Source organism: Bos indicus, chromosome 2 (assembly GCF_029378745.1).
Source record: "Bos indicus isolate NIAB-ARS_2022 breed Sahiwal x Tharparkar chromosome 2, NIAB-ARS_B.indTharparkar_mat_pri_1.0, whole genome shotgun sequence".
Classification (NCBI taxonomy): Eukaryota; Metazoa; Chordata; class Mammalia; order Artiodactyla; family Bovidae; genus Bos; species Bos indicus.
The window spans coordinates 132,024,027-132,051,704 of record NC_091761.1 but is presented as its reverse complement, the minus strand read 5'-3'; the positions used below and the strand labels follow the sequence as shown (position 1 = coordinate 132,051,704).

The following is a 27,678-nucleotide window of genomic DNA, read 5'->3' as shown; positions in this document are numbered from 1 at the left end:
TCATGAGCCCTGGTGCGGGAATGAGAGGACGCTGTTGCTTAAGCATGAGAGTAACAGGAATGATCACACTGCCTGCTCTGTATGGAACAGATCACAGGGAGAGAAAAGGAAAGAGGCCAGGAAGGGGCTACTGCACAGGTCCAGGCAAAGGTCCTGAAAAAAAGAAAGTGACGTGAAAGTATTAGTCCCTCAGTCATGTCTGACTCTATGCAACTCCATGAACTGCAGCCCACCAGGCTCCTCTCTCCATGGGATTTTCCAGGCAAGAATACTGGAGTGGGTTACCATTCCCTTCTCCAGGGGATCTTCCCAACTCAGGAATCAGACCCAAGTCTCCTGCATTGCAGGTGGATTCTTTACCATCTGAGCCACCAGGGAAGCCCAAGTTGGGTGTTTACAGTGGGGACAGGGAAGAGGACACGTTCAGAAGGTATTTGAGCTACAGAACTGGCGGTTCTCTATTGAGGGAGTAGATACACAGAATGAGGAAGAGGGAGGGGTCAAGGACGACTCCTGGATCTTTGCTTTAACCCGATGGGCAGGTGATGATGTCATCTATTGAACTGAGGAAGGGACCCAGACAGACTGAGAAATAGACAAAGAAAGACGTGTACACACAGAGACAGTCAGAGACAGAGAAAGATGGGGTGGTGAGGGAGGGTGGCGGTGAGGATGGAGAAAATGAGATTTGGTGCAGAGATGACTGCAAGAGTCAAAGACAGTTCAGTAGCAGCATGACAAGGCCAGCTAAGAGGATCCATGAAAAGATACAGAATTGTGGTGGTATCCTTCCTTTAATGTTTCCTGAGCCCATCTTTATACCAAGCTTTATGTGGAGCCCTGGAGATGCAAGAGACTCAAGCATGGTCTGCCTTCAAGTAGCCCCCAAATTAGAGGGGAGACAGAGAGATGAGCAAAAAACTCACAGTGTGAGAAATGCCTGGGTCCCTGCGGCAAATAGCAAGAGCAGCGATGGTTGCTGTTCAGCAACAATTACTCTGCTGAGCGGTGCCCTACAAGTGTTGCATTTAGGCCATACAACTCAGTGAAGTATGTATGTACTCTTGTCCTCATTTCATGGGCAAGAAAACTAGGTAATTAAGTTCATGTAAGATGGGGGCAGGATTTCCAAAGAGGTAAAACTTGAAGCGTGAGTAGGAAGTTTATCAGAGGGAGAGAATCGGTAAACCAGAGAAGCCAAGGTGAGCCCGAGAGTGGCTTATCCCTGGATGTGAAAGGGAAAGAAACGGCTACTCAGCTGAGGGCCTGCACGCGTGTCGGGGCCTTCCCATCTGCAGGCCAGCCCAGTTCATCCTCAGAACCACCCTGAGAAATGGACTTTATCTGTCCCATTTTCCAAAGAAGCAACAGACCCTGAGGAGGGACTGACCCAACATCACACGACTGGACAGTGATAGCTGAGATTCAAACCCGGGTCTTCCCGCCTCCAAAGTCCCTGTTGCTATTGCAACCTGTGAACATCTAGCAGAAGAGCCAGGTAGGGTCAACCTGGAAGTCTTATACGCAGAGGATGAGTGGGATTCTGATCAAACTTGGAGAGTGATGGGGGCCACCAGGGTGAGCCCCCAGCTCTGGGCCCCTTGAATGCTCAAGTGAGAGTTTTCCTTTCTCCTCCAGACAGAAATCATCCGGAAACGCCTTCACAAGGACATCCCCCACCATTCTGTCATCATGCTCAATTTCTGCCCCGACCTCCAATCAGTCCAGCCGAACCTGAGGAAGACCCGTGGAGAGTTTATCTTCCTTGTTGACAGGAGTGGCAGTATGAATGGGACCAACATCCAATGTGTCAAGGTACATTTACGAGGACCCCACCCCCAGGATCTAGGGTTCCAGGGTAACCAGCTTCTCAGCACTTTCTCCTTCCACACCTGAGCCACTTCCTTAAGTGACTATCTCTGGCTAAGAGACATGACGAGCAATTTCTTTTGTATCAGTTTAGACAGAGATCTCTCTGCTCAGTGATATGAGCGGAGGTTAACTGCTGTCCATTTTCAAGGAATGAAGTCATCAGCAACTCCCCTTGGAATTCTCCACAGCTCTGTTGTGTGCCTGCTCTGGCTAAAACGCTTCACTAAGTACTCAGTGGAGAGGGATGTAGAGCAGAGAGGAAGGAAATTAGCATTGGCTGAGGACCTGCTATGAGTCAGGCTCTGTGCAGCCACTTAGTGCACAGCTTGGTGTTTAATCCGGACAGTAATCCTGTGAGGCTGGTCCAGTTGTCCCCGTTTTCCAAATGGGAAAACCCATCCTGAGGGTTTCGGTAATGTACCCAAGGTCGTGGTCTAAAATTAAACCCCTGTCTGTCTGTTTCTACCATGTGACATCAGAGATTCATTAGATATGGCCCCTGCCATCAAGGAATGTGTCAAATCCAGTGAAATGATTTGATTCATCTTTTCTCTTTTTTTCAAATGCCTAATATGTGCAAAGCCCCGATGCTTGGAAATCCAGAAAGAGTGAAAGTGTTAATTGCTCTGTCATGTCCAGGCAACCTCACAGACTGTAGCTCACCAGGCTCCTCTGTCCATGGAATTCTCCAGGCAAGAATACCAGAGTGGGTAGCCATTCCCTTCTCCAGGGGATCTTCCTGACCCAGGGATGGAACCCAGGTCTCCTGCACTGCAGGAAGATTCTTTACTGTCTGGAAAGAGGGCAGGTTGTAAATACAGTTCTGCCCTCAAGGAGCTCACAGTGGGGAACTCCCTGGTGGTCCAGTGGTCAGGACTTCATGCTTTCAGTGCCGAGGATTTGGGTTTCAATCCCTGGTTGGAGAACAAAGACCCTACACAGCATGTGGCGTGGCCAAACCAAACAAAAAACCCAGAAGCTCACAGTCCAGTGAAGTGCATAGCCCTGTTAACCCAGCGCTCCTGGGAGTGTGGTCTTGATGCCTTGGGAGTTCCGAAGGAGAGCAGGTGAAAGAAGAATAACCCCCCACACACACATCCAGAAGCAGCCCGGCTCCTTCAGAAGATCATTCACCTCAATTATGGCATTACCCAACTCTTCTGTGTGTTTTCAGTTGTGCAGATGTCTGCCTCCTTCTCTGGAATTATTCCCTTATTGAGGGGAAAGAGCAGATCTTCCTCGTCTCTCTCTCCCCATAGGGTCTAGCTCTGTGTTTGTGCATAAAGAGCCCTTGGTCACTGTTTACTGAACTGGGTAAAGGATTACAGTTCAAGAGAGCAAGGGGTGAGTGACCAAGGAGAGGGCTCTGCTGTTGCCTGAAAGTTTATCCCTCCCCCTAGCTTGTCCTTGGAGCAACCTCTTGTTTCCAGGGCAACAGGACCAGCAGGGAGGGATGGGGTTAAGTGGGATCCATGATGGCAGCTGTCTCCTCGGCCTTGCCATGACTGGGTTTGCTCTTGAAGTATGACAGAGCAGTCATACATCAGATCCAAGTTCCTGTTTGAGGCCTCTTGACACTCAGGTGCAGGACTACCCCTGCCCACCATCAAAGGCAAGCAGCAAGGTGGGGAGCTGTCCACAGTGCTAGAGTGCTGAAGCACACGGCAGGCCTGTGTGGCCATGTATATTCCATTCCACAGCTGTACCAATTTGTAAGACATCTCTTCAGTTACTCTAGAGTATCATGGGATCACATACCTAAAACATCACTTAGAGAGCATTTAATCCCCTTTCCCCACCATTTTCCAAGTAAAGAAATTGAGTTCACAGAAGGCTAAGTGTTCTTCCCAACATCACAGAGCTGGTTCAAGAACCTAAGCCTTCTGGATCTTGACTTGGTGCTCATTTTCCTTACCTTGCTGGCAGGGGATTATACAGACTCTTCCACTAAGAAAACCTCTCTTCTCTGATTATTATTCTTGCTTCATAGCTCTGTGGGAAAAGCAATGCCTGGGTTGCAGGGTCACTTCTGCCACAGACTTGCTATGTGGTTTTGGACAAGTTGATTCTCAACTCTGGGCTTTATTTATTCTCGATGAGAAGGGAGGATTCATTCAGGGAGGGCAAGCATATGTCACACATTTTTCCATTCCCCTCTCCCAAGTCCAGACAGACATCAATAATTGACCATGATGTCTAACGGTTTATGATGTCCATCTTCTTTGTGAATTATACCTTTTATCATTAAAGAATATTAATCTCTGTTTCATTTAAAAATAAAAATATAATTGACCATGACATTTTTTTCAATGCTGAGCCTGGTCTCAATCTGTATGTCCTTCTTAGCTTGGTGTTCCAGGCAGTTACTACCAGTTCGATGGAGTTTATTGATGAGTGGAAATCCAGTTCCTGAATTAAAGATCTATTGTCAGAATTCCCTGACAATAGCTTTCTCTAGCTCTGATTTGTGTCTCAGTCCCTTTCCCCTTGGAGTCGCTCATGCTTTCTTTTCCAGTTCAGCTCAGGGAGCTCAAGGTCATCCTTTCACAAATGGCTTTGTGTTGGCACAACCCATTCTGCTAAATGTGCCCCAGTTAGAAAAAGTCACAGAAATTACTCAAGCCACATGTCCCTTTCCCCATTGACAATGAGGCCATTTTGGGGTTGCTGAAGTCTTTAGGTGGCCCATTAGGTTGAAGTTTTAGGAAAAGCTAGGCTTCGGGATATAAGGGAGAATAGAAATCTAAACAGTCACGCCAAAAGGCAAAGTTCAGCCAATTTAATTTCCTGCAGCTGGTCTCCTTCTTCAGCTACCAATTGCTGCCAAAAACATGGCTTTAAAAATTGTAATAGGTGTGAGCAGAGACAGTCTATATGGATCAGCAGAATCTCCTGCTAGCAGCAATACCCATTAGCAGCCAATGAAAAAATAAACAGATATTGACTTCTTTTGCAGAAAAACAAGATGTATTGACACAAGTAATAAAAGGAGAGGGACAGAACAGTGATGTTAATATTTACAAAGCGGGGTGGGGGAGGGGCTGCAGGGCTGTGGAGCCTGAAAGACCATATGGTGTGAAAGTTGCCAGGATCTACTTGCAACTGTTTGCTTCTAGATTTTGGAGTATAACAGTTTGTTTCTGTGAAGCTATGCCGAGATCCCTGGGATGCCATCAATAAACTCTGTGAGGGTGGGGAAAAGCCCCTCATTCCCGAGTTCTGTGCCAAGCCAGAACCAACATGACTGAAGATCTCAGTGCTGTGCTTTGAAAGCCTCAGCCCTGTTCTTAGGTTTTATGACACAGTGCAATTCCTCAGTTTCCTTATCTGTAAAATAGAGGTGTTTTTATTAATATGTATTTGATAGGGTAAGTAATAATAACCATTTACTGAATATTCTACTGTGTGGCATGCTGAAGTTCAGAAAAATAACATAACTAACCCAAGGTCAGGTTAGTAAAGGTGAGATTGAAACCCAGATATGTTTAACTTCCAAGTGTATCTTCTTAACCACTATGCTGTAATATATATTATAGAGATGAAAAGAGATAATGTAAAGTGCTTAGCACATAGTGATTGCTTGACATTGATCATTGCATTACATCCTCCTCATCATCAATACCATCATTTTCCCACTTGTCATCACCACCTTCTCTCTGCGTCATTATTTTTAGAATATACCTTGATGAAGGTCTCCTGGTGTTGCCTAGTCAAATAGGGTCAGACCCTTTAATGTTCACAGGCTTGGAGTCAGAGTGACACATTTGAGTCCTGGCTCCACTAATTTACAATCCAGATGCTCGCAAACAAGTCACTCCACCTCTCTGTGCCTCAGTTTTCTCTTGAATAAAATGAGGATGATGTTGTGCCTGCCTCAAAGCATTATTGTGAAGATTATGTGAGATAATGCATGTAAAGTACATTCTGGGCATTCAACAGATGAGCTAAAGAGACTCTCCCTAAGAAATGTATCCCTAGCTCATGACAGTGGTGGGGGGCAGTTTCTGATGAGGCCCTGGATGACAGCCAGACAGAAGCCTGTTCCATGGCCAGCGAGACCAGGCCATGTGTCTCCCTTAGATGTCAATTTTGTTTTGGCGGAAAGGAATGCATACTTCCGGCTCTCCTTACCGCTCAGGGTCAGTAGGAGGTGAAATGGAACTGGCAAACTATAATAGAATGGCTTTGAGAAATCAGACTTGCTACATGGATGAGGAGTTTTATGATGATGGCTTTGGCCCAGCCTCTGGTCAGCATCAGTGAATTTCTTGCTCTGGGGGAGGAAGCGTGATCGGGTGCAGGCAGAGGGCGAAAGGTTCCCTTGGAGGCTGCCTCTCTGCTGGTATGAGAACACTGCTGTGTAATGACCAAAGGAAGAACCCCTTCTGGAATCCTAAAAGTCCCTTCCTTCCCTATTAGGATGCCATGCTGGTGGCTCTTAAGAGCCTCGTGCCAACCTGCCTCTTCAATGTCATTGGGTTTGGATCCACGTTTAAAACCCTCTTCCCTTCCAGTCAGACCTACAATGAGGTAAGGAGGGGGCATGGTTGGGACAAAGAGGCGTTGGGTGGTGAGGAGCAGAGGCAAGGGAAGAAAAGGAAAAAGGAGGTAACCTCAAGGCCTGCCCTCAGAGGACCCTAACCCCGTGTAGAACCTAGCTGGTGAGGCCAGGAGCAGAGAACCATAGGGGAGTTTCTCCCCTTGCAGGCCATCCGCTGACCTCCCCCTCCCCAAAATAAGGAACATGTGGGGCAAAGTATGGGTGTGCTCAGTGAGGGAGCACAGGGAAGAGGGTACCTTAGGCCTCCCACCCACTGAAGCCTCCCTCTCATAAGAATGATGGACTCACGCAAGGTTGAGTGAAGGCGTGAATGGCAAGGGGCAGAGGAGTGAATAGGTGGGCAAGGGGGCTGAGCGTGGTGCTCCACACAGCTCCACAGCCACCACTCACGACGTGCCAACTTGCTGTGGCCCTTTCTTTGTTCCTCTTTAAAAATGTAAACATCCCTGGAAAAGGTAGCACATCAGATCCTGATTGCTCAGCACAGAGGAGGTTTCCTTTTCTGATGAGTGAGGCAGGAGGTGTGGCAGAAAGACCACTAGTCTAGAAATCTTAAGATTTCTGAAGATTTCCAAACCACAAGGCACAATTTGGAACAAGAAGACCTTGGCCCCAGCAGGATGTTCAGAACAGGAGTATCCTAGGGGATTCCATGGTGACCTAGTGGTTAGGACTCTGGGTTTCCAGTGCTGTGGCCCAGGTCCCATCCCTGGTTGGAGAACTGAGATCCCACAAGCTGTCCAGCAAGGCCAAAAAGAAGGGGGAGGAGGGTGTGTCCCTATACAGGTCTAGACACAGGGAAGAAGGAACAGAAGGATGGAGGGATGGATGGAAGAAGGGGAAAAGGAAGGAAGAAATGAAGGGAGGGAAGGAGAGAGAAAGGGGGAGAAAAGGTGTAGGAAATGAGAAAAGAGGGACATAGGAACCCCTTTTCAATTAAAAATAACTTCTTTATGGGTTTCTTCAATACAGAAATAATATATATTGATTGTCCCATGATTTTTAAATCTAGAGATGGTTGAAAAGAAAAATTTGAAAATCACCCATCATTAGTCAGAAAAAAGAGAAAAAAAAAAAAACCACTATTAACAGCTTAGTATAAATCCCTTCTTGTTCTAAGCATTTGCACACATTTTCAATAAAGATAGGATTAGACCTCCCATACTGTCTGTATAACCTATTTTTCTAAGAGAACAGCCTATCCTGAGCGTATGTCCATGCCAGTGAGTATTAATCTGCAACATAATTTCAATAGTTGCCTAGTATCTCGCTACACAGACAGACTGTGACTTATTTAACTAAGCCCCTCCAGTTGAGCATTTAAGTCGTCCCCATTTTTTTCGATTTAGTCATCTTTGCAGCAAAGGCCTTGCATCCATCCTTAATGATTCCCTTGGAATAAATTTCTAGTCTTGCTAGTTCAAAGGGTACATATGCATTTGAGGACTTTTGATATATTCCATCGCTCCGAGTGTGCGTGTTGGAAGAGCTTCTTCCTGAGTCAGGATCAGGAGGATGCAACATCCAGCAGGAATCTGTCGGTGCCGAGTGGCAACCATCCAGTGCCAGAACCCTTGGCCAACTGTGCCTCGCAGTACTGGTCCACAAGGGTGGAGATCTGAAGCCCAGATGAGGGAAATGGTTTCCTCAAAGGATCCTAGGAATTTAGTGCCACAGTCAAGCCAGGACTTGAGTCTTAAGATTTCTAGACTACTGGTCTTTCCACCACACCTCCTGCCTCACTCATCAGAAAAGGAAACCTCCTCTGTGCTGAGCAATCAGGATCTAATGTGCTACCTTTTCCAGGGATGTTTACATTTTTAAAGAGGAACAAAGAAAGGGCAACAGCGAGTTAATACATCGTGAGTGGTGGCATCTGGGGCATTGGTAGATGGTGTTATTAGGCACCTCACACCAGAAAATGACCACCTGTTCCTCCTGCACGTGAGGCAGAGATGAAACCGGGAAGAGGAGTCAAGTCTAGTGAGGCTGAACTAAAATTCAGGGCAACAAAGCACTCATCCTCCGGGTTCTGGGCGTCTCCATGCCACATGACAGCCCTGGGGACCACCTCCCTGCCCTCCACCTTCCTCTGTAGGAGAACTTGGCCATGGCCTGCGATAGCATCCAGAAAATGCGAGCTGACATGGGTGGCACCAACATCCTCTCCCCGCTCAAGTGGGTCATCCGGCAGCCAGTGCTCCGAGGCTGCCCGAGGCTTCTCTTCCTGATCACAGACGGCGCCGTCAACAACACCGGGAAGGTGCTGGAGCTGGTGCGAAACCACGCCTTCTCCACCAGGTGGGCACAGGCTGAAGGTCTAGGGCTCGGCTTTTCTGGGCTGCCCTGGGCTGGGGATGCCAGACCTGGGGTAACGTGGAAAATGCCAGAAGGAAAAGCAAGGACCCACATTCCTCCAGTGCTTTGGTTCCAGGGTGGTGTCCAGTTCAGTTCAGTTCAGTTGCTCAGTCGTGTCCAACTCTTTGTGACCCCATGGACTGCAGCAGGCCAGGCCACCCTGTCCATCACCATCTCCCAGACTTTATTCAAACTCATGTCCACTGAGTCTGTGTTGCCATCCAACCATCTAATCCTCTGTCATCCCCTTTTCCTCCTGCCTTCAATCTTTCTCAGCATCAGGGTCTTTTCAAATGAGTCAGTTCTTCGCATCAGGTGACCAAAGTACTGGAGTTTCAGCTTCAACATCAGTCCTTCCAATGATTATTCAGGACTGATTTCCTTTAGGATGGACTGGTTGGATCTCCTTGCAGTCCAAGGGACTCTCAAGAGTCTTCTCCAACACCACAGTTCAAAAGCATCAATTCTTCAGCACTCAGCTTTCTTTATGGTCCAGCTCTCACATCCATACATGACCACAGGAAAAACCATAGCCTGGACTAGATGGACCTTTTTTGGTGGTGTGGCTGACTTCAAAGTTTGCCTTTTCCCCACAACAGTTCAGGAAGGATAAGATGCTCACGACCTTGCATCCAGGTCCCAAAGAGTAGCCTCAACAGAGGAAGCCCTTCCTGCTTTGGCTCTGCACTGGGGTGGGAGGTGATGGGCTGTCCATGTGTGAATGAGTGTCCATGGATGCCCTTCTTCCTTCTCCCTCACCCTCTGCCTGAAGCCAGGGCCAGCTCTGAGATAACTCATGATCTGCCCCTTTCCTATCAGGGGACAAAATAGCAGAGAGGGTGGGAAGTACCAGTCTCTTTTCTCCTCCTCTCCCAGGTGCTATAGCTTTGGAATTGGACCCAACGTCTGCCACAGACTGGTGAAAGGGTTGGCAACTGTGTCCAAGGGCAGTGCTGAGTTCCTGGAGGAGGGGGAGCGGCTGCAACCCAAGGTAGGCAGAAGGACCTCAGTCTTTTCTGGTGCTGGAACCTCAGAAGCCCAGACTGGCCACACAGCAACTCAGTGGTGGAACTGGGATTTCACCCCAAATCTGAGCTCTCCACTAGGCCACATTGCACCTCAGGGAGAATCACAGGTGGAGGCACAGAGTGGGCAATTTCTGGAGTTAGTGCAGGACACTAGATGCCCTTGTCTCCATCCACTGGGTCATATGTTCCATTCATCCTGGGTGGGTTGGATTGGGGCTGCCAAAGGAATCACTGCCTCTTGGATATGAGTTGTGTCTGGGGTCCTTTCTGGACGTGTTCCTGATGATGATAAATGATGGCTCAGAAGAATCTAAAGGGCCCAGAAGAAGTCAAGGCCATTAGTCTTCTCTCCATGTCCTGTATAATTGGCACAAGTAATCCAGCCCTTAGAGAGTCTCTGTGTTGGTCCATATCCTCCAGGGACAAGAAACAAGAAAGCTGAAGAGCAAGAGGTTTCTTGAGGGATTAAAATCTGTGGAAGGGAAGAGGAAACAGGAAGGAAAACTCTTGAGTCCATGTGCAGATGCAGCACTTGTGAAAGGGAAGGAGGGAAACAGAATTGAGCAGGGAGAGCCTCAGACGTCAGCGCGGGTCTGGCAAGGTCTTAACCAACCCACCAGGGATCTCTGGAGCAAGAGTTGCCCATTAGGTCATCTGTGTTGGGTGGAAAGGCCAGGCACTGCTCATCTGTTGCCTCGGGGCTTCCAGGGAGCTGTGCGGTCTTGGTTTGAAAGATGAGGCATTGCATGTGGAGACTGCCATCTAACTGCATTCCTTGCAGCAAAAGAGCACAGTCTGTCTCAAAGGAAAGATTGAAAGTGCATCTCTACGGCTGCCATACTCCCCAGATTATTTTTTCTCCACCTTTGTAGTACATTTGAGGAAATCACTCTAGGGGATGCTAAGCCACTAAGTGCTAAACTAACTGTCATTTATTGAACACCTGTCTTGTGGCAGATACTTGAAATGCAGTATCCCAAGTAGTCCTCTCAACTACACTGAGAGTGGAGAATTACCAACTCCCTTTAACAGAAAGGGGCCCAGGAAGGTCTGTGGCCCAGGAAGACAAATTGACTTGCTCAAAATCACTATTCGGGCCATGTTTTGACACAACTTGCTGTATGCCCCTGACTCATCATAATCCTACTTTGAGTCTTGGGTTTTTCTCATTTATAAAATGCTAAGCTTAGAGGTGACAGCAAAGATCTGCTCCAGCTCTGACATTCTAGGAGTCTGAGATGCTCAGATGCATGTTCACCGCTGAACAGGCCGCCCCAAGGTCTCTTGTCACTTCCTGTCTGCTACTCCTCCTCATGCTCACGCTCACATGGTCTTCATGCTCCTCACGTGTGCATATCCCCACGCACACATCCCCTGCAACCTGTGTTCTGACCTTGCCCAACAGATGGTCAAATCCCTGAAGAAGGCTATGGCCCCAGTCCTGAGTGATGTGACTGTGGAGTGGGTCTTTCCTGAGACCACCGAGGTCCTGATCTCACCTGTCAGCACCAGCTCCCTCTTCCCTGGAGAACGGCTGGTGGGGTATGGCATTGTCTGTGATGCCTCTTTATACATCTCCAATCCTAGAACTGTAAGTATTTTAGAAATTCCAGGAGTCGGTGGGGGTCCAGAACCCTGCCCACAAGGCCATCCTTGGCTGGAAAGACTGTTTATTTGTGGCAGCCAGGAGCCAATTGGATTTGGGTTTACTGCTGTGGGGTATAGTTGTTAGGCCATAGGCATTCAGTCAAGTGGTGACACCGCTTGGATAAATGCTACTATCTCAGTCTGCGGTTCTCTAGGCCCCCTGCAGCTGAAGAACTTGGGGAACATGTTTAAAATGTAGAGCCCTTGCTCCAACCCAGGTCTACTGAATAAAACTTAGTGGCTAAGGCCCAAGAACATACATTTTACATAATTGACCCAAAGTAGGTTATGGGTATATTTGATGAACAATTCAGTTCAGAACAGCACTTATGTTTCCTTCCCCCAAACACTCTAATCCAGCCATATATCCTTAGAAGAATTTGTGTTTTATTTCTTAACATGGATAATTCTGTTGTATGTGGTGGCATAAGTGGGATAAAAGCGAGGAGCTTCTCAAAGGAGGTGAAACCCTAAATGCTAAAATGTAGAAGATTGCCCAAAAGCTATTTTCTCACTTAGCTTCCCTCTTTACTCTTTAGTAAGTCTCTCAACTCCCCTTTAAAGGATTTGTCATCTTATTTTCTTTTTAAACCAGAGTCACAAACTCAATGCCCAGAGGGACTGGGCAGGTATAAAATGAATGAAATAAACTTGTTATAAAAATTGAAGGGGAAAATATCATGAAGGATGGCAGACATTCCTGACAGAGAGGAAATGAGTGGTGGTGAGGAATATAGCAAACTGGATCACACAGTTCCGTTCAGTTCAGTCGCTCAGTCGTGTCTGACTCTCTGTGACACTGAGAACCACAGCACGCCAGGCCTCCCTGTCTATCACCAACTCCTGGAGTTCACCCAAACTCATGTCCATTGAGTCGGTGATGCCATCCAACCATCTCATCCTCTGTTGTCCCCTTCTCCTCCCGCCTTCAATCTTTCCCAGCATCAGGGTCTTTTCAAATGAGTGAGCTCTTCACATCAGGTGGACAAAGTATTGAAATCACAGCTTCAAAATCAGTCCTGCCAATGAACACTCAGAACTGATCTCCTTTAGGATGGACTGGTTGGATCTCCTTGCCGTCCAAGGAGACTCTCAAGAGTCTTCTCCAACACCACAGCTCAAAAGCATCAATTCACACATCTGTCTAAATTGTCAGCCCCTACTCAGGTCTAACAAAGCATTGCCATGGAAGAATGTAGACCTTGTGTTAAATGTATTTCCAATCTTTCAAGAAAAGTTAGGATTTCATTTGAAATTTTCAGATGTTATAAAGATATGGAATCTCTTAAGAACCATGGTCAGTAATATTAAGTGTATTCTGGAGAGTAGGGTGTTCAACTGCAGAGAAAACATGCTAAACCAAACGCTGGTCAAGACTTTGCACAGACTAGACCCTTCTTGGAGGCCTGGGAGGTAGTAGGTCATCCCCAGACTACTACTACTAGCAGGGATTATCAAGTCCATTCTTTTGTCCTAATGCATGAGACGAGCAATGCTTTCTCCTCCTACTAGAACAGTTGTTGGGTAAAGAGTGTGATTATGACTTACCCTCCTGAAAGGCAATCTGCTGCTAAGTCGCTTCAGTCATGTCCAACTCTCTGCGACCCCAGAGATGGCAGCCCACCAGGCTCCCCCGTCCCTGGGATTCTCCAGGCAAAAACACTGGAGTGGGTTGCCATTTCCTTCTCCAATGCATGAAAGTGAAAAGTGAAAGTGAAGTCGCTCAGTCGTGTCTGACTCTTAGCGACCCCATGGACTGCAGCCTACCAGGCTCCTCCATCCATGGGATTTTCCAGGCAAGAATACTGGAGTGGGGTGCCATTGCCTTCTAGAAATAACTAATAAAATTAGACATATATAACTATTCAACCCAGCAAAACCTCCTAAGAGTCAAATACATAGAAACAAAAGTGATATAATAGATTTATGGCCAAGAATTTATTGTAGTATTTTTTATGGTGGCAAAAACATAAATGGCCACAAAGCAAATGCTTTATAATAAGGGGTGGTACAGTATCATACAGTCAAATGTTTAAAAGAGTAGTTGATATGAAAGATTTCCAAAATGTTTTAAGTGTGAAATTCAAGCTACTGACAAAATGTAAGTAATATGGTCCAGATTTTGTAATACAAGGTGGCCACAAAAACCTTTATATTTTTTATAGTTTATAACGTGGGGAATGGAATGAGGGCAGCAGATAGTTCACGCTGCTGTTTTTGTTCATCTATTTGGAGACAGCAATACATTTAGAATTACACTTTTAATTTAACAAAGAATATAATTATAAATATTAACAGCATCAGATTAGATCAGATCAGTCGCTCAGTCGTGTCTGACTCTTTGTGACCCCATGAATCGCAGCACACCAGGCCTCCCTGTCCATCACCAACTCCCAGAGTTCACTCAGACTCACATCCATTGAGTCAGTGATGCCATCCAGCCATCTCATCCTCTGTCGTCCCCTTCTCCTCCTGCCCCCAATCCCTCCCAGCATCAGAGTCTTTTCCAATGAGACAACTCTTCGCATGAGGTGGCCAAAGTACTGGAGTTTCAGCTTTAGCATCATTCCTTCCAAAGAAATCCCAGGGCTGATCTCCAATTAACAGCATAAGCGATATGAAAAGCCATTTCCATTCATCATCCCTTAAACAGCTGCTGCTGCTAAGTTGCTTCAGTCATGTCCGACTCTGTACAACCCCATAGACAAAAGCCCACCAGGCTCCCCTGTCCCTGGGATTCTCCAGGCAAGAACACTGGAGTGGGTTGCCATTGCCTTCTCCAATGCATGAAAGTGAAAAGTGAAAGGGAAGTCGCTCAGTGATGTCCTACTCTTAGCGACCCCATGGACTGCAGCCTACCAGGCTCCTCCATCCATGGGATTTTCCAGGCAAGAGTACTGGAGTGGGGTGCCATTGCCTTCTCCGCCCTTAAACAGCAGTCTGCCTAAATTCCCCGAGCAAGCAAAACCGTTGCCTATTATTCTGGTTCTTCAAAGGTGGAGCCTCCACCATCTCCTCTCACACCCCTTGCTGCCCTTTGGATGTCCTTCTTGACACCTAGCTTCACTCTAAGTCCTCTTTTCTCTCCCTCCCTCCAGGACAAGAGAAGACGATACAGCATGCTGCACTCTCAGGAGTCCGGCAGCTCTGTCTTCTACCACTCACAGGATGAGGAGCCCAACCCAGACAGCGGGGACTGTGTCAGGAGCGTGGGGGCACCGTTCAACCCGAGACAGGCCAAAGACGCCCAGCCGTCCAGCGGAGACGCCACCCCAAATCCCGGTTAGTTGGCTGCTGTTTGTACTTCAGCTTCAGGGAAGCCATGACTGCTACATTTTTACTGAGTACCTACTATGTGCTAAGTACTTATTAACAATCTCAGTGAATGGTTAGCAGCTGCAGAGGCGGGTTGCTATTACATCCACTTTACAAATGAGGAAACCGAGACTTGGAGAATTTTAGCAACTCAGCTAACTAAGCTCATGGAACCTGAAAGAGGTACAGTACAGATAAAGAGTCTGTATCCATCTTCCTCCAAAACTTCTTTATGGCATTAGTTTCCATCCATAGGGTATTTACTGGTCACCTACTAAGGCTAGGTCCTGAGCACAGAATGGGAAGCAAAGATGGCTCAAACGTGGCACCTGTCCCTCAGAAGCCTTCCAACTTTGAGAAAGACACAATTGTCCTTAATTCTGTTAGAAAGCAGAGTGACAAGGACCATAGGAAAGCTTAACAAACTGTAGGAATCCCAGGGAAAAGGACATCTGGCAGAGGATATTAGCAAAGACATAAAGAGGGCACCAGTTCTTAGAAGTGGGGAGAGGAGATTCCAGGCAGCAGGGACTGCCTGAGCTAAGACGTCGAGGTGTTGTGGCTAGAGAACACACACGCGGCCAGTATGTTTGGAGCACAGATGCCTGGAAAAGGAGTAGAAAGAGTGGCTGGGCAGATAGTTTAGAGCTGGGTTAGGCAAGGCTTTGGATGCCAGGTGAGGTGAGACACCCGCCTATGTTTCAGTAGGTAAGTGAACATGAAAGTCACTCAGACGTGTCCAACTCTTTGCAACCCCATTGACTATACAGTCCATGGAATTCTCTAGGCCAGAATACAGGAGGGGTAGCATTTCCCTTCTCCAGGGGATCTTCCCAACCCATTAGGTAAGCAGTAGAAACCTCAAGAAGCATCCAAGCAGGCAAGGGGTCTATAAGCCACTCTCTCTTTCTCCACCCTGATAGCTTGCTTCTCTGTCACCACTCCTGCCCAGGTCTAGACCTCTCCCAGCGACGGCGGGCATATAGCACCAACCAGATCACCAACCATAAGCCCACCCCAAGGACCCTCATAGCCAGTGACCCCACAACGGCTACCAGGAGATACCCGCTGCGGAAAACCAAGCTGCAGGACCTCACCAACCAGACCAGCCTGGATGCTCCTTGGTGGCAGATTGATTTGCAGGTACCCTAGCAGGGAATTTTGGAGTTAGGGCTCGCCATAGATGGGAGGAGCTGTGTCTCCTGCTTCAGTCAGAAGGATGGAGCTTGACTGCAATTTACACCAACATGAGTCACTTCCTCCTGTTTCCAAATCTTTACCTACCTGACCTCCAATTGACACCTTCCTAATAATGGTACTCACCGGTCAACGACATCACATATTCTCTTCTCATAGAACTTCCCAGTTGTCAAACAGCACCGCATTTGCACTCTCATTTGATTTTACAGTACCCCTTGGAAAGGAGGGAATGTAGGAGCTAGCCACCCCCACTCTGTACAGGTGTGGAAAGTGAGGGTCACAGAGGTAAAGTGACTTACCTAGGGTCACTCAGCCAGTCAGGGGATTGCAACCCAGGACCTTTTGCCTGCAAAGCCCTTGCTTTCCCCTCTTCATCCCTTTCTGCACCCTCTGCAAACCTCAAGGGTTGTACATTCATCTGGGGCAGAGATCATCTCAGAGTCAGAGGCACAGCAGGACCAATTATCCAGTGTCCAGCTCGACTAGGGTTCCTCAGCCCCCACACTATTGAAGCAGTAACTCTTGGTTGTGGGGCTGTCCTATGTACTGTAGAATGTTGGGCAGCTTCCTTGGCATCTATCCACTGGTTGCCAGTAACACTACCATCCCCGGTTGGGACAACCAAACATGTCTGCAGACACTGCCAACTGTCCCCAGGGCAGGGCAGCAAAATCACCGGGTTTGAGAAACACCGTGGTAACCCGGATGGATGTTTGCTATGATCTGTATGCCTCAGCCCATTTTCTTACAAATGGGCTTTGCATAGCATTGTCATTGTGAGTCTGTGGTTCCATAAAAGTAGCCTTTCATCCTCCCATTCCCCCCAATAACCCCATCCTCCCCTATCTGCACATATACATAAGCTCTCTGCACTCCCCAGCGATGGAAACACTGCCACCTTGTCCCTGAAGGTGCTTCTCTGTGCTTAGCCAAGAACCATTCGATGTGGTTAGAAGACACTGACTTTGGAGTCAGACAGACGTTGCCTAACCTCTCTGAGTCCCACCTTTTCATCTCTGCAAAGGAGAGACTAGCTTGTCAGACGACTGGACTAAGAGTCACCAACAGATGTTTACTGGGAGCCAACCATAGGTGGAAGACTCTTGCAGCATCTGCTGATAAGAGATAAAGTAGCTAGTGCAGCGCCTGGCACACAGTAGGTGTCCTTTATTTTTTGGTTTCTTTTTTTAATGCATTTGTTTGTAACTGAAGGGCAATTGCTTTGCAATGTTGTGTCTGTCTCTCTGGCGCACCAACACGAGTCAGCCGTAGGTAAACGTATGTCCCTCCCTCACGAGCCTCTCTCCCACTTCTCAGCCCAGCCTACCCCTCTAGTCTGTCATAGAGCACTGGTTTGAGCTCCCTGAGTCACCCAGCAAATTCCCACTGGCTTCTATTTGACATGCGGTAGTGAGTACGTTTCCAGGCTACTCTCTCCACTCGTCCCTCTCTCTCCTTCCCTGCCTGTGTCAACAAGTCTGTTCTCTACATCTGCGTTTCCATTGCTACCCTGCAAATAAGTTTATCAGTACCATCTTTCTAGATTCCATATACACACACGTTAATATGTAACATTTGTTTTCTCTTTCTGACTTACTTCACTGTGTATAATAGGCTCTAGGTTCATCCACCTCATTAGAACTGACTCAAATGTATTCCTCTTTACAGCTGAGTAATATTCCATTTTGTATATGTAACACAGTTCTTTATCCATTCATCTGTCAATAGACATCTAGATTGCTTCCATGTCCTAGCTATTGCAAATGGTGTTGCAGTGAAGGTTGGGGTACATGTGTCTTTTTAAGTTGTGGTTTTCTCAGGGTATATGCCCCGTGGTGAGACCGTTGGGTGAAATGGTATCCTTTACGCACAGTTCTGCTTGGTGAGAGCTCTGGACAGTTTGGCTTCTCTCCTGCTCACTTCTGACCCATCTTTGTTTACTGTTCCCTATCCCCTTCTTGATTTCTTCCACAACGTGATAATTCCCAGTATTCTTACACGAATGCATATGTATGCACACACACACACGTACACACTCCCTGCAGCCTGTGGATGGGTGAAGGGCTGAGTCTTAGACTTATTTGTTGCTGTGGAACCTGTAGGAGTCTCTGTTTTTCAGTGTGGTGGTGATCGTGGAGCAGGAGTGAGGGGACTCCCAGTCTCTGGTGGCGATAAAGGGGTTAAGGACCTCCCGGGACTCAGCAGCCTTGTCTGGGTACCAGTTCCGACTGAGGCCATCCTAAAAGGGACCAGTCTCTTTCATCTCCCAGACCCTTGTATCATCCCCAGGACCTCAGGCCCAGAGGAAACAGGAAGGCCATCTCTAACCCCTGCCCCCAAGAAGCCCCCTCTACTGGGGAAGTACAGTCCTCTTTCCAGTAAATATTTGATAGAGATGAGAAAGACTCTGTAGTTAACCATTAGTCTAAAAACTAAGGGGCAGTTTCTCTCTGTTACACCCAAGTGTCTTTGTTCCCCTACACCCTCCTCCTTCCAGGCAGGTGTACATGTTCCCAGAGGTACAACTTTTATTTTTAACTAATTTAATATTCTTTAATTACAAAAGTAATACATACTTCAGTTCAGTTCAGTCGCTCAGTCGTGTCCAACTCTTCGCGACCCCATGAATCGCAGCATGCCAGGCCTCCCTGTCCATCACCAACTCCCAGAGTTCACTGAGACTCACGTCCATCGAGTCAGTGATGCCATCCAGCCATCTCATCCTCTGTCGTCCCCTTCTCCTCCTGCCCCCAATCCCTCCCAGCATCAGAGTCTTTTCCAATGAGACAACTCTTCGCATGAGGTGGCCAAAGTACTGGAGTTTCAGCTTTAGCATCATTCCTTCCAAAGAAATCTCAGGGCCGATCTCCTTCAGAATGGACTGGTTGGATCTCCTTGCAGTCCAAGGGACTCTCAAGAGTCTTCTCCAACACCACAGTTCAAAAGCATCAATTCTTCGGCGCTCAGTCTTCTTCACAGTCCAACTCTCACATCCATACATGACCACAGGAAAAACCATAGTCTTGACTAGACGGACCTTTGTTGGCAAAGTAATGTCTCTGCATTGTCTAGTCAAGGCTATGGTTTTTCCTGTGGTCATGTATGGATGTGAGAGTTGGACTGTGAAGAAGGCTGAGTGCCGAAGAATTGATGCTTTTGAACTGTGGTGTTGGAGAAGACTCTTGAGAGTCCCTTGGACTGCAAGGAGATCCAACCAGTCCATTCTGAAGGAGATCAGCCCTGGGATTTCTTTGGAAGGAATGATGCTAAAGCTGAAACTCCAGTACTTTGGCCACCTCATGCGAAGAGTTGTCTCATTGGAAAAGACTCTGATGCTGGGAGGGATTGGGGGCAGGAGGAGAAGGGGACAACAGAGGATGAGATGGCTGGATGGCATCACTGACTCGATGGACGTGAGTCTGAGTGAACTCCGGGAGTTGGAGATGGACAGGGAGGCCTGGCATGCTGCGATTCATGGGGTCGCAAAGAGTCAGACACGACTGAGTGACTGATCTGATCTGAGCTGATCTGATCTGATCTGAGCTGATCTGATCTAGGTTGGTCATAACTTTCCTTCCAAGGAGTAAGTGTCTTTTAATTTCATAGCTGCAGTCACCATCTGCAGTGATTTTAGAGCCCCCCAAAATAAAGTCTGACACTGTTTCCACTGTTTCCCCATCTATTTCCCATGAAGTGATGGGACCAAATGCCATGATCTTTGTTTTCTGAATGTTGAGCTTTAAGCCAACTTTTTCACTCTCCACTTTCATTTTCATCAAGAGGCTTTTGAGCTCCTCTTCTCTTTCTGCCATAAGGGTGGAGTCATCTGCATATCTGAGGTGACTGATATTTCTCCCGGCAATCTTGATTCCAGCTTGTGTTTCTTCCAGCCCAGCGTTTCTCATGATGTACTCTGCATATAAGTTAAATAAGCAGGGTGACAATATACAGCCTTGACATACTCCTTTTCCTATTTGGAACCAGTCTGTTGTTCCATGTCCAGTTCTAACTGTTGCTTCCTGACCTGCATACTAGTGTTCTCAATAAAGAAAAACCCTCAAACAGTTCGGTTGAATATAAAGTCAAAGTACCCCTCTCTTGTGCCTTGTGCCCACTTGGTTTGGGCCATTTCCTTCCAAAAATACTACACACACTCAAAAACACACATATGCAACACACGTATATGTTTTGAATAATCACATATACAAACTGCTCTCCAATTTACTTTTTTAATGTCTTTTTAATTCACTTCTTATATCCAGTAAAAATTACTCTGTTTGGTGAACATCTCTCTGAGTTTTGACAAATACATATAGTCATGTAACTCTCTCCACAATCAAAATATGGAACAGCTGAAATTTTTTAAAATATACATTTTATCTTGGATATCTTCGCGTCTTGGTATGGAAAAAACCCACGACTTTCATTTCAGCGTTGTGTGATGCTCCACTGCACAGAGGTACCGTAACATATTTTGGCTTTCTAGGTGACTCAGTGTAAAGAATCTGCCTGCAATGTAGGAGGCTCAGGGTCAGTCCCTGGGTTGGAGAGATTTCCTAGAGGAGGAAATGGCAACCCACTCCAGTATTCTTGCCTGGGAAACCTCACAGACAGAGGAGCCTGGTGGGCTACAGTCCACGGTCGCAAGAGTCCAGCATAACTTAGCGACTGAACTACAACCACCATGATGTATACACTATCCCCTATCAATGGCCTTTTAGAAAGTTTCCAGATTTTCACTTTCTCAAACAGTCCCACAACAAATATACAGCACATGCACATGGATATTTTCATCCTTGTGTGTTGCCACAGAATTCAATTCCTAAAAGTGGAATCGCTGGGTCAAAGGAGCTTGTGCATTTTCAATGCTGACAGATGGCACATTGCTAAATCGTTCTCCCGCAGGAGTGCTTCAGCGCAGTGGCCCATCAACAGTCCATGAGAACTCCTGTCTCCTCCTTGGCAACAAGGGTGTCGTCAAACATTTAAATATTTGCTAATCCATAGATGGAAAAATCATAACTTATTTCAATTTAGAATATGCTCCTGAGACTGAGCATTTTTTCACAGGCTTATATAATACTTTTCTCATAAAAGCATTTTGTTGAAAATGATGTTTGTCATGCATGCTGCAAATACATTTCCCAGTTGACTTCTTGCCTTTTGAAGTGTTTTGTACTAGCATTGGACAGATTAAATCCACAAAACAGAAGTCCAGAAATAAAACCAAATGTTCATGACAGCTTTGTTAGGATAGAGATGGAGAACTGATAAACTGCAGGGACTCGATGAATGAACTGTCATCGGTAAACGGTGATGACATTTGTACTATTCGGAAAATCAAAGAAAAGGCTGTTTTCTATTTCCTCACACCAAAATAATTTTTGTTTTTGTGTGAATCAAAGATTTAAACAAAAACAGAATCACAAAAATTCTAGAATTTTTTTTTCCTATACGGAAAGACTTTTTAGCATGACAAATGGGAAGACATAAGGGGAAAGGTTGATAATTATAACCACACACACAAAGTATTAAACTTTACGGCCAAAAACAAAACAAACAAACAAAAAAAGTGGGTTTCGAATATTATCCATGGTACATGATTTTCCCATGGTTTTCTGTGGTTTGGACTTTATCCACGATTTGGGATTATTTGTGTCGATGTTTCTCATGGGTAGTGGAGAGCAGATCACGTGTCCTTGGGCGCTATGGGGGCAGTACCCAGGGAGGAGCTGTGATGTGCCAGGGAAAGAGCTGTGGCTGGGGGCAGAGGCGAGGGGGCCCACCACCAGGAGCTCAGCTTTCTCCTCTTCCTCTTGCGTTCTTAGCCCTTGCTGAACGGTGGCCCGGACCTGAGCCAGGGTCCCAAACTCCGGGGTCCAGGGGCCCGCAGGCCCTCTCTGCTGCCCCAAGGCTGCCAGCCCTTCCTGCCCTCCAACCAGGAGACCCAGGCCTGGAGCCCCATGAAAGAGTTGGATCTTGGGTCCAATTTGAAGCCTTCCTCAGAGAGCCGCAGCCCTGGGGACCTGGGTAAGTGTCCACAGGGTCCAAGATCTGATTGGGGACACGGAGGAATCCTAAGCTGGAGCCCATCCTGGGGGAGGTGGGGCGGTGTCTGATATGGCCCATCCCTGCCAGGGACCTCACCAACCCCTCCTTCCCAATCAACCTGGTCTTTGGGCTACCTGCGAGGGTCCCAGATGTCCTCCCCGCAGAGTGCTCCCCACTCTCTGGCCCCCTCAGGTACTGACTTCCGGGGAGGGGGGTCTGCCCTACTCTTGGGGACAAGCCCGTGCTACCCCTGTTCTCCTAAGGAACATTGTGGGTTCCCTGGGGCGGGAGGAGCGAGGCGGGACTGTCCTTGCCTAGTGTCTGCATCCCGGGGAGGTATGTAATGTCCCCTGGGAGTGGGCCCTCTGTCCTGCAGCTCAGCTCTCAGCCTGCTTGTTCCTCCGCCCGCAGAGCCGTCCCATCACCCCTCTGCCTTCGCGACGGAGACGTCCTCCGACTGGGAGCCCCTGGCCGAGTCTGAGGAGCGGGCCAGCCCCAGCAGGCCCGCCACCCCAGGCCCCGTGCTGGGCAAGGCCGTGGTCAAGGGCCTGCGGGACAGCCAGCATTTGCAGTGGGAAGTGAGCTTCGAGCTGGGGCCTCCCGGCCCCGAGAGGGGCGGCGCGCAAGAGCCCGACCTGTGGAGCGAGACCTTCCACCACCTGGCGGCGCGCGCCATCATCCGGGATTTCGAGCAGCTGGCGGAGCGAGAGGGTGAGATTGAGCAAGGTGAGCGCAGCGGGCCCGCCCCTCCACGCGGCCCCACTCCCTCATCACAGGACCACCCCCCCCCCCCAGCCGCGTGGCACCCGCCCCCCACCACAGCCCTGCCCCTCACAGCGGCCCCGCCCCTCCGATAAGCCCCGCCCCTTGCCTCTCCCCCAGGGGCCGCCCTGTTTCCCGGCCCCACCCCTTACTTCTCTCAGCAGCCCTGCCACCGCCCAGCGCTCCACCTCCTTTCCCCATCGCTGCCTCCAGTTGCATCCCTTGACCCCCACTGTCCCCCTCCCAACACACACACACACACACACACACACACCGACACACACAGCCGAGGGCTCCACCTCCTGCTTGATCTGCCCGGTGACCTGTTCTCTCTTCCCTCCTTCCCCCCTGCTATGGGTCCCTCAATAACCTCAGATATGCAGGTGACACCACCCTTATGGCAGAAAGTGAAGGACTAAAGAGCCTCTTGATGAAAGTGAAAGAGGAGAGTGAAAAAGTTGGCTTAAAACTCAACATTCAGAAAACTAAGATCATGGCCTCCCGTCCCATCACTTCATGGCAAATAGATGGGGAAACAGTAGCAGACTTTATTTTCTTGGGCTCCAAAATCACTGCAGATGGTGACTGCATCCATGAAATAAAAAGACGCTTGCTCCCTGAAAGAAAAGTTATGACCAACCTAGACAGCATATTAAAAAGCAGAGACATTACTTTGCCAACAAAGGTCCATCTAGTCGAAGCTATGGAGAAGGAAATGGCAACCTACTCCAGTATTCTTGCCTGGAGAATCCCAGGGACCGAGGAGCCTGGTGGGCTGCCGTCTATGGGGTGGCACAGAGTCAGACATGATTGAAGCGACTTAGCAGCAGCAACAGCAGCAGTCAAAGCTATGGTTTTCCCAGTAGTCATGTATGGATGTGAAACTTGGACCATAAAGAAAGCTGAGTGCTGAAGAATTGATGCTTTTGAACCGTGGTGTTGGAGAAAACTCTTGAGAGTCCCTTGGACTGCAAGATCCAACCAGTCCATCCTAAGGGAAATCAGTTCTGAATATTCATTGAAAGGACTGATGCTAAAGCTGAAACTCCAATCCTTTAGCCACCTGATGTGAAGCACTGACCCATTGGAAAAGACCCTGATGCTGGGAAAGATTGAAGGCAGAAGGAGAAGGGGATGACAGAGGACGAGATGGTTGGATGGCACCACTGACTATATGCACATGAGTTTGAGTAAGCTCCAGGAGTTGGTGATGAACAGGGAGGCCTGGCATGTTGCAGTCCACGCGGTCGCAAAGAGTTGGACACGACTGAGCGACTGAACTGAACTGAACTGGACTGTCGGACTCTGGAGACAGTACCATGAGGACCACCCTATTCCACCTCCCTAGCTCCTCTTGGACCACACCTCTCCTCCCACAGAACCCTCTGGGTCTAATCGGTCCACCCGTCGCCTTTCGAGGCCATTTATTGAGTACGGATCAGCTGGGAGTCAGGCTGAACAGCATAGTGACCACCGTCATCCCCGTCCTTACTTATGAGTGCTTGACACAGACTAGCTGGGGGGCCAACCAATATAAATCAAATAATTATCAGTTCAGTTCAGTTCAGTCGCTCAGTCGTGTCCGACTCTTTGCAACCCCATGAATCGCAGCACGCCAGGCCTCCCTGTCCATCACCAACTCCCGGAGTGCACTCAAACTCACGTCCATCGAGTCAGTGATGCCATCCAGCCATCTCATCCTCTGTCATCCCCTTCTCCTCCTGCCCCCAATCCCTCCCAGCATCAGAGTCTTTTCCAATGAGTCAACTCTTCGCATGAGGTAGCCAAAGTACTGGAGCTTCAGCTTTAGCATCATTCCTTCCAAAGAAATCCCAGGGCTGATCTCCTTCAGAATGGACTGGTTGGATCTCCTTGCAGTCCAAGGGACTCTTCTCCAGCACCACAGTTCAAAAGCATCAATTCTTCGGTGCTCAGCTTTCTTTACAGTCCAACTCTCACATCCATACATGACCACTGGAAAAACCATCACCTTAACTAGACGGACCTTTGTTGGCAAAGTAATGTCTCTGCTTTTCAATATGCTATCTAGGTTGGTCATAACTTTTCTTTCAAGGAGTAAACGTCTTTTAATTTCATGGCTGCACACCATTAATTGAGTGCATTTGTCCTAATGCTATTAAGAAGAAACTTAGGAATTCAAGCAATTGTGTAACAGGGATGGTGGGGAGGCACATTTACTCCAGGAACTGGGGCAAACTTTCAAGAAAGTGATCGGTGAGCTCTTGATGAAGCATATTTGGAGAACAGATATGGATATACATCGAGAATAGTTCTATTGTTTGTTATAATTTATGCCTTATTTATATAATAATACTACATGGTTTTTGTTTTATATTATTTGTAGTTTTGTATATGTTATTTTTTTCTTCCCATGAGCACTTTTCCTTATGGTTTACAGGACATTTGTCCATCATTCATGCCAAGAAGCCTCCTCACCTGTTCAGTAGGAAGAGTCTGGACTTTGGGGTCAGGCCATCCTGTGTCCTGATCTCAGGTCCATTCCTAAGTTGCTGTGTGACCCTGTGTGCCCCACTCCCCCTTTCTGGTTTGTCTCTATGAGGCGGATCTATGGTCCCCATGCAGCCAGGAGACCTGCAGAAAGATTATCAGCACACAGCTGCAAAATGAAAATAGAAAATACTGCCAACACAGAGATGTGGGTTTTTTAAATAACACTAAAGTTATTTAAGGAAAGTAACTGTCATTTTTATTAGCTATCTTACCTCTTTTACATTAAAATAGCCTTATTTTATGAAATGATGGTGGAGTTTTTAATAATTTTGAGAGTTTATTTTTTTAACATCCTTAATGGCAAGCAGAGACATTACTTTGCCAACAAAGGTTCATCTAGTCAAGGCTATGGTTTTTCCTGTGGTCATGTATCGATGTGAGAGTTGGACTGTGAAGAAGGCTGGGCACCGAAGAATTGATGCTTTTGAACTGTGGTGTTGGAGAAGACTCTTGAGAGTCCCTTGGACTGCAAGGAGATCCAACCAAGTCCATTCTGAAGGAGATCAGCCCTGGGATTTCTTTGGAAGGAATGATGCTAAAGCTGAAACTCCAATACTTTGGCCACCTCATGCGAAGAGTTGTCTCATTGGAAAAGACTCTGATGCTGGGAGGGATTGGGGACAGGAGGAGAAGGGGACGACAGAGGATGAGATGGCTGGATGGCATCACTGACTCGATGGACGTGAGTCTGAGTGAACTCCGGGAGTTGGTGATGGACAGGGAGGCCTGGTGTGCTGCGATTCATGGGGTCACAAAGAGTCGGACACCACTGAGTGACTGATCTGATCTGATCTGAATGGCAAGTTGGTAACCCCTTAATTGTAAGGCCTGATTGAATTCTGAAGATGGGGCCACTGACCTAGCCCTCCTTTTAGCACCTGTGGAGGTAGGACTTTCCGAGTCCGCACAGTGCCCTCGGCTCCTCCCTCTGCAGGGTCCAGCCGCCGCTACCAGGTGAATGCCGTGCACACCAGCAAGGCCTGCAACGTCATCAGCAAGTACACAGCCTTTGTGCCCGTGGACATAAACAAGAGCCGTTACCTGCCCACCGTGGTGGGATACCCCAACTCCGGTAAGGCAGAGGCAGGGTCCTCCCAGTGGGCCGGAGGGGGGTCTGGGGTGCAAAGGAGCCTAGACCGGTGGGAACGGGTGCAGAGAAAGGCCTAGAAGTGAAAAAGCCCCAGGCAGAGAGGGTCTGACCTCCAGGGTGTGGGAGGCTCACGAGTCCCCAGCCTACTGTTCTGCAGAGGGCTGTGAAACTATCCTGCTCCCTTTTTTCCTACTAAATGAATTTGACTTTATTGTCCTATTTCCATTTGGCATGTGTCACTGTAGAAAATTCTAAAATATTGAAAGATGCAGATGGACCTCGAGGTGATCATACTAAGTGAAGTAAGCCAGACAGAGAAAGGCAAATATTTCATAGGCTGTCACTTATATGTAGAATCTACAAAAAAATGATACATATGAACTTACTTTCAAAACAGAAACAGACCCACAGACAGAGAAAACAAACTTGTGGTTATCAAAGAGGGAAGTGGGGGAAGGATAAATTAGGAGTTGAGGATTAACAGATACACATTGCTGCTGCTGCTGCTGCTGCTGCTGCTGCTAAGTCGCTTCAGTCGTGTCCAACTCTGTGCGACCCCATAGACCGCAGGCAGCCCATTAGGCTCCTCGGTCCATGGGATTTTCCAGGCAAAAACACTGGAGCGGGTTGTCATTTCCTTCTCCAATGCATGAAAGTGAAAAGTCAAAGTGAAGTCACTCAGTCGTGCCCGACTCTTAGCGACCCCATGGACTGCAGCCTACCAGGCTCCTCCGTCCATGGGATTTTCCAGGCAAGAGTACGGGAGTGGGGTGCCATTGCCTTCTCAGAGATACACACTATGCTATGCTATGCTATGCTAAGTCATTTCAGTCGTGTCTGACTCTGTGCGACCCCATAGACGGTAGCCCACCAGGCTCCCCCGTCCCTGGGATTCTCCAGGCAAAAACACTGGAGCGGGTTGCCGTTTCCTTCTCCAATGCATGAAAGTGAAAAGTGAAAGTGAAGTCGCTCAGTCGTGTCCGACTCTTTTCAACCCCATGGACTGCAGCCTACCAGGCTCCTCCATCCATGGGATTTTCCAGGCAAGAGTACTGGAGTGGGGTGCCATTTCCTTCTCAGAGATACACACTACTGTATATAAAATAGGTGAACAGTAAGGACCTACTGTATAGCATAGGGAACTATACTCAATACGTCGTAATAACCTAAATGCAATAGATACAATGTGTATAACTGAATCACTTTGCTGCATACCCAAAACTAGCACAACATTGTAAACCAACTACACTTCAATGGAAAAT

General features: G+C 47.8%; 1 protein-coding gene across 7 annotated transcripts in view; it reads left to right on the top strand.

Moving 5' to 3' along the window:
* The window catches only part of VWA5B1 (von Willebrand factor A domain containing 5B1), an 82,140-nt gene that overhangs the window by 38,392 nt on the left and 16,070 nt on the right, over positions 1 to 27,678 (top strand). For 5 of the 7 annotated variants that reach the window (XM_070777617.1, XM_070777613.1, XM_070777618.1 and 2 more), the window contains exons 8-17: positions 1,639 to 1,815; positions 6,292 to 6,402; positions 8,532 to 8,734; positions 9,668 to 9,782; positions 11,225 to 11,410; positions 14,565 to 14,748; positions 15,734 to 15,924; positions 21,810 to 22,011; positions 22,444 to 22,758; positions 26,261 to 26,398. In XM_070777617.1, coding sequence (XP_070633718.1) covers positions 1,639 to 1,815; positions 6,292 to 6,402; positions 8,532 to 8,734; positions 9,668 to 9,782; positions 11,225 to 11,410; positions 14,565 to 14,748; positions 15,734 to 15,924; positions 21,810 to 22,011; positions 22,444 to 22,758; positions 26,261 to 26,398 — 1,822 coding nt within the window. The remainder of the gene's footprint in view (positions 1 to 1,638; positions 1,816 to 6,291; positions 6,403 to 8,531; positions 8,735 to 9,667; positions 9,783 to 11,224; positions 11,411 to 14,564; positions 14,749 to 15,733; positions 15,925 to 21,809; positions 22,012 to 22,443; positions 22,759 to 26,260; positions 26,399 to 27,678) is intronic. The other 2 variants (XM_070777628.1, XM_070777633.1) reach the window with 2 other exon arrangements.